The sequence below is a fragment of the Loxodonta africana genome, chromosome X (genome assembly GCF_030014295.1).
Source record: "Loxodonta africana isolate mLoxAfr1 chromosome X, mLoxAfr1.hap2, whole genome shotgun sequence".
Taxonomy (NCBI): domain Eukaryota; kingdom Metazoa; phylum Chordata; class Mammalia; order Proboscidea; family Elephantidae; genus Loxodonta; species Loxodonta africana.
The window spans coordinates 21,808,078-21,822,136 of record NC_087369.1 but is presented as its reverse complement, the minus strand read 5'-3'; the positions used below and the strand labels follow the sequence as shown (position 1 = coordinate 21,822,136).

Here is a 14,059-nt window from a genome sequence, read left to right as displayed (position 1 = left end):
CAGAATTAATGAGTGAATAATAGTCCTGAACTCATAGGCTAGTAGTGAGAATTAAATGATATAAGGCTAAGCACATAATATCTGATATTAAATTGTTTTATCATGCCACTTGATAAACCCGAATAGATGGGTTTATTTTTATACATTAGACTTTAAGGGCACACAATATTTAAGATGGTACGAGTTAGCATACTTCTCCCTTTATTTCTTTAAAAGTAACTTAAAAACCTTACTATAAATAGCAAACATTAAAAATAGGGCGTCTCCTTTCTTACTCATCCTAAAAGGCCAATCTAAACCAAGGAAACAGGGATGACCTGTCAGAGCCTAGAATAGCTTCCTGGGGGTGGTAGAAAGGTCAGGCCAGCACTTGTGGAGGAAAGTCCCATCGTGTCTGTGACTGCTGCTGCTCCTGCTGGGCTGGTTACCCAGCCAGCTGGAGAAAACACAGAAAGAGCACCTGAGCAGAAGCGCAGGGCTGCATGTCTGACCTGGTTCATGTCTCAGTACCTCTCCTGTGAAGCTAGGCAAATTATTTAACCTCTCTAGTTTGGACAACTAAAAAATAGGCATTATTTAGTCAGCCTGCCTCCCAAAGCTATCATGATGATCTGTTAGAAATACTTTGAACACGAAAATACTTCAGAAAGAGTTAAGAAGGTGCTTGCACAGGACAGGTGAAGAAAGTTTGGGATCAACAAGGAGAACTTTTCTTCTAGTGTGGAACAAAGACCCTTGATTAGGGAATCTGAAGGATGAATAATTATCAGATAAATAGTAATTATCTCCACCTAATTAGAATTTATGTCTACTCAAAATAGTAATAACCTGTGATTACCTTTAACATTTGAACATCACCCCACCTTAGGAACCACCCTGATTAAGAGTGCTTTTCTCTACCTAGGTTGACTCTCTGCTAACTGGCTGAAAGGAACTAAAGAGTGGGGCATAGTGAAGAAGGAAGGGGTGATTACGGGGCTTCTGTGCCAGTTGTGCTCTTCCTTTGATTTGAGGTCCTTGCCCATTCCCTTTGGGAAAATTTTTCAAGTGAAGGTCATTGCCTTGCCCCTAGAATCAGTTGAATGAGTCATTTTTTTATTGTATGCCAACAGCCTAGCTTACTAATGCAGACCATTGAGAGCTGACCCTAAAGTAATTCTTAACTGTAATTGGTTGTCTTCTTCTTCCTACCTTTGACAGCTCAATAACAAAAGAATGAGTAGGGGGAAAAAAGAGTTGACATTCAGGTCCTTTTAGCAGGTCTGTTTAAAGGTTTGGTGGAAAAGATCATGAAACTAATAATGAAAATGAGTAGGAGGAATTTATTGATAGTTTTGTATTAGCCATGTTACAGCTTAACCATGAATTCTTTAGCGCAGACCATAATTATTTTGCATAAACCCTACACTATATTTTTAAAGCAGACAAAACTATTAGAAAAATCTAGATGCTCAATACCATACCTGGGGATTGTGTTCTCTGTATTAAGGCAAATGTGATAATTTGATTTTAAGAAAAGGTGTATTGGAGGGGATTATGACTTAAGTCACATTAAATATTTTTCAATAGAATTCTTTGATGTGAATGTACTTTGAAATTATTCTGCCTAGCAATGAAACATTTATGTGTAGCTTTTTTGTGTAGAAAAAGACTATTCATCAGTGAATAATTAACATCAACGGGGTCCTAAAGTAAAGCTCTCAGACTCCGCTAGAATAAAACAAAAGGATTTATAGAAAGCTCAAAAACATTCAAATGGGGAGACATGAGGCCCCAGCCAGTGAAACCCAGCAATCCAAGGGGCAGCAGTTTTTGGAGGATAGATATAGGCCTGACTTAGGAACTAACGGTAAAAAAATATTCTGATTGGCTAGCTAATGTAAGTTCTTCTGATTGGCTATTTTTGGTAAATCATTAAGGACTTGCCCAGGCATGTTACCTGTATAAGCACCTTTCTGCATACTAGTTAATCTACTTTCAACCACATTCTTCCTCAAGGCAAGCTGCCCCTCCCTTGTTCATCCACCATCAGTCTTGGGTCACCTCCCCAGAAGCAGAGCCTGGGGGAAAATGGAGTCTGCCTCTGACTTTAAACTAGCTCTCTACTTTGATCAAGCACCTTGATTTTAGGGTTCCTGCACAAAACCTCCTGGGTAAACTCATTCTCCTACAGTCACATTCCTGATCCCACCCTTATTTGCTGTAAGTGGTTTTGGGGCAAAGGCCAGGCCCCTTAAACAAGGTAATTACTAGGGGGGCAGGGTCTGTTGGTTCCACCCAGCCAGAGGCCTGAGGTCATATGCATGCGAATGAAAGAAGTCAAGGTAAGTTCTCAGGAATGTAGAAGCAGGAGCTTGTAACAAAATGGAGTTGGGCCTACTCCTAGGCCATCTACCCTAAATATGCTAGGCACCTTTCTTCTGAAGCTCTTATTCAACAGAAAATTATGATAAAGGGGAAATCCCTATGTAACATTTTTTATGGAATGAGAAGAATCTTTGTTAAGTGGAGCCATCATCACCTGTGTTATACTTTAAACATACTAGGCTTTTCACAGTCTAATTGCTAAATAGTTTAAAGTTTTTTTTCTGTTTTATATGTTACATGATCTTTGGAAATTTTGCAAACAACAAAGAAAATGTATTCACTTATATTGATATTCCAAGTTATAATAACCACTGTTTATAATTCCTTGTATTTATAATTGGTACATTTTAAGGGAAATAAACTTGATCTACAATGTATCAGAATCTGACTGGTAGTAAACTGTATTATAGCAAGGGTCTGCAAGGGTCCCTATGAGTCAGAATCGACTTGATGGTGATTTGGTTTTTGGTTTTAATAGTTTGTGATGCTTCATAAAACTTATTTTCTCTTATGTTAAATACAGGTTTTTTTAGTTAAAAAAATCTCAGGCTCTGATGCTAGACAGCTTTATGCCATGAAAGTATTGAAGAAGGCCACGTTGAAAGGTAAGTGATGCTTACTTACCTCATTGTAATGTTCGTGCAGTATAAACAAACTGAAAGGTCTTTATAGATGTCATATGACTCCTAGGCTGTTTACTCACATTCTCAATCTGTTCCTGGTACTGTCTTTAAGTTTAGACTTTCTTTTAGTGAATTTTTCCTATTGGACTTAGGGATCATATGACTAACGGGAAAGGAAGGTGCCATGTTATAAAAGAAGTATCATATATTCATCTTGGGCTTCAGGCAAGTAGAAACTTGGAATACTAAAACTGGGCTTGATTTATCTTTAAATTGTTATAATTATTTTAATGTTTTAAAAAAACTTACTGGATAGAAAATTGCTTTTATTCTAAGGCCTTTACCTTAGAATAAAAACTCAAGTAAGTTTTTATTCCAAGCCTGTCATTTTGGAAAATCTAAGGCAGAATTTGGTTTGTATAGGTAAAAAATCACCTAGATGAAATTGTGTATAGATTTTTAAATACGTAAATCTTCCTTGAATTTAGTGATATGTTACCACCCAACCTCTAGATGTTTTATATGTTGATTCCTCTTTGATGTACATGCAATTTCTAAAGATATTTAAATATTCTGGAAGGTATATTTACAAAGATCATTTACTATTTCTGATAGTATCCTTCCCAATTAGTTACCCACTCTGGATATTTGCTGTGGTTGTTGTTGGTTGCCATCCGAGTTGATTGCAATTCATGGCAACCCCATGTGTGCAGAGTAGAACTGCTCTATAGGGTTTTCAGGACTGTGACGCCAACCTTTCAGCTAGTAATTGAGTGTTTAACTGTTTGTGCCACCCAGGGACTCCTCCTGGATATTACCATCCACTCATTTTTTTCCCTCCTCTATTAACACCATCCTTTGCTTCTAGTCTGTTACACCTTTCCTGAATGTATTTTCTTTACTAGCCAGTCTCTACCCCATGGCATAGCACTTTACTTCATTCTTGCTAGTACCAGGTAATTCAGTTATATCCACAGTGCCCTACCTTTATATCACTACTTTTATAATTTTATACTCATGAATCCCATGTTATAAAACTGCATAGATGAAGCCTAAATAAGAGAGTTCATTCACAAAAGCAACAAAAGTCAGGTTTCTTTTCATATAATTAACAGCGTTTGCGTTGTGTGTACTGTATGTAAAGGATAATACTACAAAACTCTTAAGAAGCCTAAAAGATATCAGGAAAGAGAATAAATGCCCAATTCTTTTTAGAGGAGGCTCTAAATATTGTTAATCTCAATTTTCCTCTAGCCATCCAGTTAACTCAATATCATCAAAATTCCAGTTGCATTTTCCTTGAAACTTAACATAATTTTCAAAATTTCATTAAAAAAAATGTACCTCAAAGAGCACCCTGAAAAAGAAGAATAAAGAGAACAAGCTCTGTCAGGTATTAAAGCTTATCTAAAGCAGCTGTAAATCAGTGTGTTAATTGGGGAGAATAACACAGACATACAAATCAATGAAACAAAATAGTATAAAAAATTATATATAAAATTTTGATCTATTTGTTACAGAAATATTGAGTGCTTGCTGTGGTGTATGACAAAGCAGGTATACAGAACAATGGGAGAATTAAATAATTCTTTAATAAATTTTGTTTGAAAAACTGCTGAGTAATTTGGAAAAAAATTAGCTTACAGTCTTTTCTTTAACCCCATACCATAGTAAACACCAACGTAACTGAATTCTAAAACGTAACACAGCTAGGAAACTTGTGAAGGGATATTGAACAAATGAAAGCAAATTTGACAGTACAAAAAAATTTCAACCTTTCATACAATGAAAAATAATACAAATAAGAAAATAGACGGGAAAATATTCACCCAAAATATTATAAAATATCAGTATAAGGAGTTGATTAAGGGACTCCCACTGGTCAAATCTAGGACAATTTGAGCATTGCAGTAATTAGTGATAGATTATATATAACCCATTGGATAAAGTAAGAAACCATGAGTACAATGCTGATATAAATAAATAATAGAATAAATTAATTACTGGGGGAGAAGGAAAAGCTCCTTCTTTTGTAGAATCCCAGCTAATAAATGTAGAAAGATGGTGGCATTAGGAGTTGATAAGAAATAACATTACAACCTCCACCTAAAAGATTTCAGGATAAGTTTTATGCAAGGGGATAAAATAATCTTTGGGAAAATGTTTAGTTTTGCTGGAAATCAAAAAATATATATTAAAATAATGAGTTACCATTTCATATGTTGGCAGCATAAATTGGGAAGCAGTGTTGTCATGTGTATAGAGAGCCATTACTGCTGCTAATTTAACGTGAGGAAATAACCTCAAAAAAAGGAACTTCGGTACTTAAAGATTCTCATTACAACACTATTTACACCAGCAAGAATTTAGAAAGTTTATGAACACTGAAAAATAGAGGAATGTTCATAAAATTATGGTATCACTACCTAATAGAATATTATTAAAGTGAAGTATTTTAAATATAATCATAAAATTGAGCTTAATGAAAATATGTAAGTTTAAAATTATCAAAAATTTGGCTACTACGAGTATGTAAAATTATATAAACATAAGGCATAGAAAAATAAGAATATTTGATTTATTAGAATTGTAGCTGCTGGATAATTTTTAATATGTTTTTACATTTAGTTCTTATTTTTATGAAAGTAGTATCTGTAGAGTCTTATAATGTAAAATAGCAGTTCTGTACTCATCCTCCTCCCTAGCCTAATTCTGGACCCCCGGAAGCAATGACTTTGATCTCTTTAGCTACTTCTGCCATTTACCTTCATATTCAACATTCTTATATTCCAATTCCTTGATTGTTTTCATTTGGAGACATACTTTATTAATTTCCTAACCCAAAAGATGAGGGTTTAGTTCTCTTATGCTGCTGCCTGCACAACAGTTTCCCGTTTCTTGTCCTCTCAGTAATGTTTTCATTATTATGACTATAAAAATCTTTCTTAGCTGAGTCAAATAGCATACCAGAGTCATATTTCTTTCATATTTTTGCTGTAGTAAATCTTCTTTGGCTAAATTCTGTATCTACTGTTTTCTCTACTACTGTCTAGTTTTGTTGGAACGCATCTTCTAGTTGCTACCTCAGAAAGGGTGAATGGATGGCAGAATTTTTTGTGATCTCGTATGTCTGAAAATGCCTTTATTCTACCCCTTTATTTAATTTATACTTTGGCTGGGTATAACATTCTAGGTGAGAAATGCTTTTCCCTCAGATATTTGAAGGAATTGTTCCCATTGTCTTCTACTTTCCTACACAGTTATGAAGAAGTTTATTGCCATTCTATTCCCAGTCCTTTGTGTGTGAGTGGACTTTCCTCTTTGGAAGTCTTTAGAATGTACTCTTTATCCCTGGTGTTCTGAAACTTTAGTAGTTGTGTTCTATATTGTGGTTTTTCTAATATTCATCATACCCGGTGATCTCTTTCAATCTAGAAACTCATTTCTTAAGTTTTGGGAAAGTCTTTTATAATTTCTTCTCCACTCTGTAACTGCTACTCATTGGATGTATTGGACTTCGTGGATTTCTTAATTTTCCTCCTCCTGTTTTCCATTTTTTGTCTTTTTTTCTTTACCATCGTTCTTAACTTCCTAGATTTTTTTCTTCTTCTCTGATTATTTCATTTTTAAAGGCTTTATTACAGAAAATGTCAAACATTTATAAAGGGAAAGACAAAAATATAGTGAACCGCCATATTCCCTTCTCTCTGCTTTGACATTTATTAACTCATGGTCAAATCTTTTCCTCCATGTTCTCCTCCTCTCCCACCTTTGTAATTTTGAAGCAGATCTCAAACATTGTATAATTTCTTCCGTATACATTTTAGTTAATGTTTTTTAAAAAATATTCTTAAATAATACCACTCTGTCATTACATTCAAAAAATTAACATACAAACACCCAGTCAGTGTTCAAATTTCCAGTTGTCCCTAATGTTACAATTTATTTTTCTTTTTGTGATTTATTTGAATCAGAATCCAAACAAGGCATATACTTTGCAAATGGCTGCTATCCCTTAAGTCTTTTAATTTATTAGCTCTTTCTCCTTTTTTTTTTTTTCTTGGTAGTTTATTTGTTGAAGATACCGGATCCTTCCCCCTATTTTTCATATTAGAGCCTTTGTTCAAATCCCTTGGGGATCTTTTGTTTTTTCCTTGTTTAAGCCTGAGGTACTAAACAGCTGATTACAAAGAGTTCTGTGGCAAGAATTTACTTATTTCTCTCGGGCCTCCTTCCTTTAGGCTTAGATTTTAGCTTTTACTTATCTTCTATGTTAGTTACCACTTACACATTTTCTGCTATTGTGTCTCCTGTTCCTCGGTCATTGTGAGTTTATGCGTAATTGTTCCATTATTGTCATTTTGATTCGATTTTGGCAAAAGAGAATAAAATATCCATGTTTAACCAGAAGTCTCTTTTTCCATTTTAAAGTTCTTATTAGTACAATAACCAACCTAACTAACCAGTTTCCCTTGAGTCAATTCCAGCTTATGATCCCATATGTGTCAGGGTAGAACTGTGCTTCATAGGGTTTTTCAATGGCTGATCTTTCAGAAGCAGATCTCCAGGCCTTTCTTCGGAGACATCTTTGTGTGAACTCAAGCCTCCAACCTTCGGTTTAGCAGCCAAATGCATTAATCATTCATACTACCTAGGAACTCATATTAGTATAATAAGTGAGGTCAGTAGAAGTCAGTGGTGTTAGGTTGAGTTTATGGGGAATTTTGTCCTAGTAAAGTGTTCTGTCGGAAACCCTGGTTGCATAGTGGTTAAGTGCTACAGCTACTAACGGAAAGGCCGGCAGTTTGAATCCACCAGGCGCTCCTTGGAAACTCTATGGGGCAGTTCTACTCTGTCCTATAGGATGGCCATGAGTTGGAATCGACCTGACAACAGTGGGATTTTTTTTAAGTGTTCTGTTAGCCTAAATGGTTTTGTACAACGTTGTTAAAACAGTTTCTTAATACATAATCCTAGAAACATATATAGCATTTCCTCATGTTCACTCTCACTCATATTCTAGTAACTTCTATATAAAAGATTATTTCAGTGAAATGTAGCTTATTTTGCCAGCATGAGTCAGTATTAACAAATTCTATTTTGGTATATACTAATCAAAATTCCTGAGTGTAGGATGATTTATATTTGTCACTAAGTCTTTACATAAGCAAAAGAAATCAGATTAGAATTTTTACACAGTCCTACCTCAGGCAAAATGAAGGAATTCTTTAGTGAATGAATCTCGCCACTCATTGTCAATTAAACAAGGTCTCATCAATGTAAGGGAATATTGCAAAGAAATCTGTCTCACAAGATAATCATGATCTAAAGAAAATCATCTTGTTCTAGCCCCTCATTTTATACAGGAAATAGTAAGTCCCTGAGAAATTAAACGATTTGACCAAGGTGACACATCTGATTATTAGCATGGCCACTGAACTATAGTTCTTGACTGCCAAACAATTGTTCTTTACATTGTGCTGCAATAGTAGAAGAAGGATATACAATAAATACAGTAATGGATGTTTTTGCTAGCTTAATTGAGCAGAGGATGATTTTTAAATAAGCTTTTGTAGGCTTTGTATAATTTTGAGAGAGGTAGAAATTTCAAGTCCAGCTTTCAAATCACAGGAACCTAATCCAAGATTGTGTGGGCAGCAGTGAAAAGAGGATACCTAGGCTGGATTGGACAGAATGGTCAGCTGGCCTTGGTAATGAACTTTATTTATGTACATACTAGAATGGGCCTGTTGGGTATTATAGGAAATCCACCAGAATTGTGGTGATAGGAGAAGATAACGAATTCACAGGTTGATATGAATGTCATATACCAGCTGCACAACTTAGTTGAAGGACACAGCTGAATAGACATCAAGAGAATAAAGTCTTATTCCTGGTTTGCCCATTTTCAGTCGGTAGCACCAAAAACACCCCGTTGGGTGTGGAAAACTGATAGAATGGAAAAAATAGAATATTTTGTAGCTTCTTTGTTCATTTTTCCTAGAGGTCTTATTTCTGTGTTTTAAATATCTGTGGTCACCTTAAACTGAAAAAAAATAAAACCAGTAACTGCTTTCTTTGCCATGAGACCAGTAGAACTGGATGGTGCCCGGCTCTCATTACTGAATATTTTGATCGAAGATTCCATAAAAGAATACTGACCAAAGGGGGTAAAATGCAGAACAGAATTTCAAATTCTCATGGACTCCAGATTTCTGGAGGCATGGAGGATGGATGAACCCCTGAAGCTTTTGCAGAGATAATGTTTAAACTTGAAACCAAAAATTTCACCTTAAAATCAAACAACAGTTTAGCTTAACTCATTAAAAAAAAAGGCCCACCGTGAGCATTATGCTCTTTGAAGAACTATCTTTATGGGATCAAATTGACAACAACAACTCAAAAGATTAGATAGGAACCTTAGGAGGCAGTAAGCTTATGTTAATGGAGGAAGAACAACTCAGAAAAGGAGAGTGAGGATGGTTGCACAATTCGAAGAACGTAATCAGTGTCACTAAATTGTACATGTAGAAACTGTTGAATGATGTATATTTTGCTGTATATATTCTCAATAACAAAATAGAATTTAGAAACATAAATAAATGGGCAAATGATTTGAATAGACATTTCTCCAAAGAAATTATAGAAATAGCCAGCAAGTACCTGTAAAGACGCTTAATATTTTGGTCATTACTTGAAAACCAAATCTGTTGCCATGGAGTAGATTCCAACTCATAGTAACCCTGTAGGGCAGGGTAGAGCTGCCCCATAAGGTTCCAAGGGTATAAATCTTTAGGGAAGCAGAGTGCCACAACTTTCTCCCATGGATCAGCTAATGGGTTAAAAATACCAACCTTTCGGTTAGCAGCTGAGCACTTTAACCTCTGTGCCACTAGATCTCCTCCATTAGTCATTAAAAAATCCCATTGCCTTTGAGTCGATTCCAACTCATAGCAACTCTATAGAACAGGGTAGAATGGCCCCATAGGGTTTCCAAGGGGTAGCTGGTGAATTTGAACTACCAACCTTTTGGTTACCAGCCAAACACTAAACCACTGTGCTGCCAGGTTCCATTAGTCATTAGGGAGATACAAATCAAAACTACAGTGAGATGCCACTTCACATCTACTCTTATCAGAAAAATAGAAAATAACAAGTGTTGACAAACGTGGAGAAATTGGAACCCTCGTGCATTGCTGGTGGTTATATAAAGCAGTACAGCTGTTACGGAAAACAGTTTGGTGGTTCCTCAAAAAGTTAAACGTAGAATTACCATATGAACCAACGATTCTACTGCTAAAGTATATACACAATAGAATTGAAAGCAGGGACTCAAATGGATACTTGTACACCCATGTTCTTAGTGGCATTATTCACGATATCCACAAGATGGAAACAACCCAAGTGTCCATCAGCAGATGAATGGTTGAACAAAATGTGGCATATACACACAATAGAGAATATTATTCAGCCATAAAAAGAAATACCATTCTGATTCATAGTGTACAACAGGGATGAGTCTTGAAAACATTATGCTGAGATAAGTAAATCAGGCATGAAAGGATGGATATTGTATAATCCCACTTATATGAAATACCTAGAATAGGCAAATGTGTAGAGACATATTTATTAGTGGCTGAAGAAGATGGAGGAATGGGGAATGACTGCTTAACGCGCACTGAGTTTGTGTGGGGTGATGAAATCTTTCGGAAATGGATAGTAGTGATGGTGGCACAACATGGTGAATGTAATTAATGTTGCTGAATTGTGCGTTTAAAATGGCAAAAGTTTTGTTATATATTTACCAAACAAAATAAACGTTTTTAAAGGGTGAATTCTATCTCAAAGCCGTTATTTTAAAAGGGAAAAAAGAAAAATGAAACCAAGTCATCTTTTTCCCTATGCCTATCCCCTAAAAGACACTCCTGTTCCCAAACTCTTGATTTTAATCTTTGGCAGAACCATTCAGTTACTCAGGCCTGAAACATAGAAGCGGTTTATGATTCATCCTTCTTATTATGTATTGGAATAAAATTAAAAGCTTAATGACTGAACATTTTCACATCATAAATCCATTGAGCTACCAACACAATCATAGTACTTACCAGAATGTGTTCTAATCATTTATTTGTCTGTCATTCCCACTAGATTATGAGCTTCTTGAAGATTATCTTATTTGTAATTGTATCCCCAGTGCCTGGCACAAAGAATTTGCTGAGGAAACATTTGGTTGGTCAAAGAGCCTGTTCCCTACAGGGTCAAACATAAAGTCATCCTGACAATCCAAATTGTCAGGAATCTGGATCCTCCTTCGGTCACCTCTCCAATAGTAAACCCCTGTTTCCACACTGATTTTGTTTCTTCTCCTTTGTCATTCATGTCTCCAAGTGTTTGCCTGCACTGGTCCTCCATACCTGAACTGTTCTCCCTATTCTCCCCACCCATCCGAATGCCTCTAGTTCTTAAAGCCTGTGCCCTAATCCCACCCCTTTCATCTAGCTTTCCTGTGTAGGTGAAATTGAACTTTACCTTTTCTGAATTCCTGTACTACTTATTGCAGTAATAAATCATATTATCTTTTAATTACATTCATGGTGATACTTTTGATATAATAACGATACCAAAAGCAACAACAAAAAACCATGCTAGTTACCATCAAGCCTGACTGTCAGAGAAGATCTGTGTTCCCTAGGGTTTTCAATGGCTGATATTTTTTCCTGGCGGTAGGTCAACAGGCCTTTCTTCCGAGGTGCATGTGGGTGGACTTGAACCATCAACATTTTGGTTAGCCAAGCACTTAACCTTTCACACCAAGCAGGGATGACATAATGATTAAAAAAAAAAAACCATTTAATTGAATATCTCTTACATACCAAGCTCTGGAATGTACAAATCTTATCTCGAATGGTCACAAGCTTCCAAAGGTCCGGCAGCATTATCCCCATTTTGTACCGAGAAGTAAATGAGGCTCAGAGAGATTAAATAAGTAACTTGCTCAAGATTATATAGATCTGAATCTAGATCTAATTCAAAAAGACCTTTGCTCTTTCAGCTGTATTACAGTCCCTCTGTTCTTTCTGTCCCTCAAAGTAGACCTATTTGGGTGTATCTGTCCTTTATCATGTCAGCCATATTTTATAGATACTTAATGAATGTTGAATTGAATTGATAGGGTTGATAGAAGTATTGAAACCTATATTCAGTTTTCTTTTTGTTTTTTTCGGTATTTTAATATTTCATTGGAATGCCTCGTTTTTTTTTAAGTTGCTTTTTTTTCCATTTTCCGTAACTTTGATTGACGTGCTTGTAAATTTGATGTTAAACCAACATCTAATAATTCTTTTATTTTTAAATTTAAAGTACAAATTTTGCAAATATATATGATTCCTTTTGGTTGTATAATTTAGTGAAAGATATACTTAGTTTTTTTGAAAACTCGAGTCAAATTGAAAACATTCACGTTAGCAAAATTTTACTTAAAATAGGCATCAGAAAGTATTCGTTTTACAGATTTTCTCTGAAAACTATTTAAATGCAGCCATTTGCACAATGTTTTATAGTTCGAGACCGTGTGCGGACAAAAATGGAGCGTGATATCTTGGTAGAAGTTAACCATCCTTTTATTGTCAAGTTGCATTATGGTAAGTTAGGAACCACCTCTCACCTCATCCCTTTACCCTGTGCCCCACTCTGAGAGCACTCAGGTATACCCATGTATGTAAGCATGTATTTGTTTATATTCATATGAGTTCAGCAGATATATAAAGTCATGGAAATTAAAACGTGACTTTTAGACAAACTTTAGAAGGTTATGTTTCTTTCAAGCTTTTTCTTAGTGGGTATAAAGGCGTGATGATTCTTATTATGTGTGATTAAATCTTAGCAGTCCTCATTGTTTTTTGTTAGTGTGGTAGTTTCTGTATTTTATTTCTTGGTTAAATTAGTCTTTTACTTTTGGGAGTTTTTCTCATTGGTCACGTGCCTTAGAACTATTGTATTCCTGAGAGACTCGCGCCTGAAGAAAAACCTAACAGATGTTCTACTGGTTCCATAATAAGAAACACTACATTTAACATTTCCACTTAGAAACTAAGGGGAATCAGTGGTTTTCCTCTAAATAAAAATAAGTATCTATAACAATTTCAGTAATTTAGTAAAAATTATATTTATTTGTGACTGAGTTGACCTAATATAAGCCTAAAACCATGATGGATTAAATGGAAATTTTCGTTTCTTCATTCAGCTTTTCAAACTGAAGGGAAGCTGTATCTTATTTTGGATTTTCTCAGGGGAGGAGATTTGTTTACACGCTTATCCAAAGAGGTATATAATTAATCTCTATTTTTAATCTATTTATACAAACCCTGTTCCAACTAAAGCTTTGTTATATTCCAATATTATGCTTATTGTATTTTCTCTAGCAGCACGAGGTTCTTACATTGAAGAATCAGATCCCCCCAAAAAAGAGTTATTTTCCTAACTTGTGAATTTATTTTGGAAGCAAAGCTTTAAATTGACAAACGTTCTTTGCCTTAACGCTGCTTCTTCTAGTTATCGTTTTCTCAAAAGCGATAATATATCAATATGGTATCCTGAAACAATAGTAGAAATTCAACATGCATTTTAAACACTGCTTTTCGTTTCTAAAATGTTACTTTGGTGGGACGACAATGGCACAACCCGAATATAGTTGTTACCTAACAAAATGTAAAATTATTTTCCCCGGAGTATGCAGTTAGCATTTAGTAAAAGCGATTGGCCAACAGATCGTTTTTTGCAAATTCCTAGCAAAAGTAAATACTGGAAAATAAGTGTAATTTGCATATATAGAATATTTTCGAATATTTTAACTCTGGGGCAGGCATTTAAATAAAAATCACAAATAGAAAAATAAAAGAAAAACAAAAAAAATTACTATTTTATTTTAGGTGATGTTCACAGAAGAAGATGTCAAATTCTACTTGGCTGAACTTGCACTTGCTTTAGACCATCTACATAGCCTGGGAATAATCTATAGAGACTTGAAACCAGAAAAGTAAGGAATGATGCTGTTAAGTTGAATACAATAT

At 35.2% G+C, this 14,059-nt stretch overlaps 1 protein-coding gene across 2 annotated transcripts in view; it reads left to right on the top strand.

Moving 5' to 3' along the window:
- RPS6KA3 (ribosomal protein S6 kinase A3) overlaps positions 1-14,059 on the top strand; it is a 111,382-nt gene that overhangs the window by 63,637 nt on the left and 33,686 nt on the right. For both annotated transcript variants that reach the window (XM_064278082.1, XM_064278081.1), the window contains 4 exons: positions 2,891-2,972; positions 12,551-12,631; positions 13,234-13,313; positions 13,919-14,025. In XM_064278082.1, coding sequence (XP_064134152.1) covers positions 2,891-2,972; positions 12,551-12,631; positions 13,234-13,313; positions 13,919-14,025 — 350 coding nt within the window. The remainder of the gene's footprint in view (positions 1-2,890; positions 2,973-12,550; positions 12,632-13,233; positions 13,314-13,918; positions 14,026-14,059) is intronic.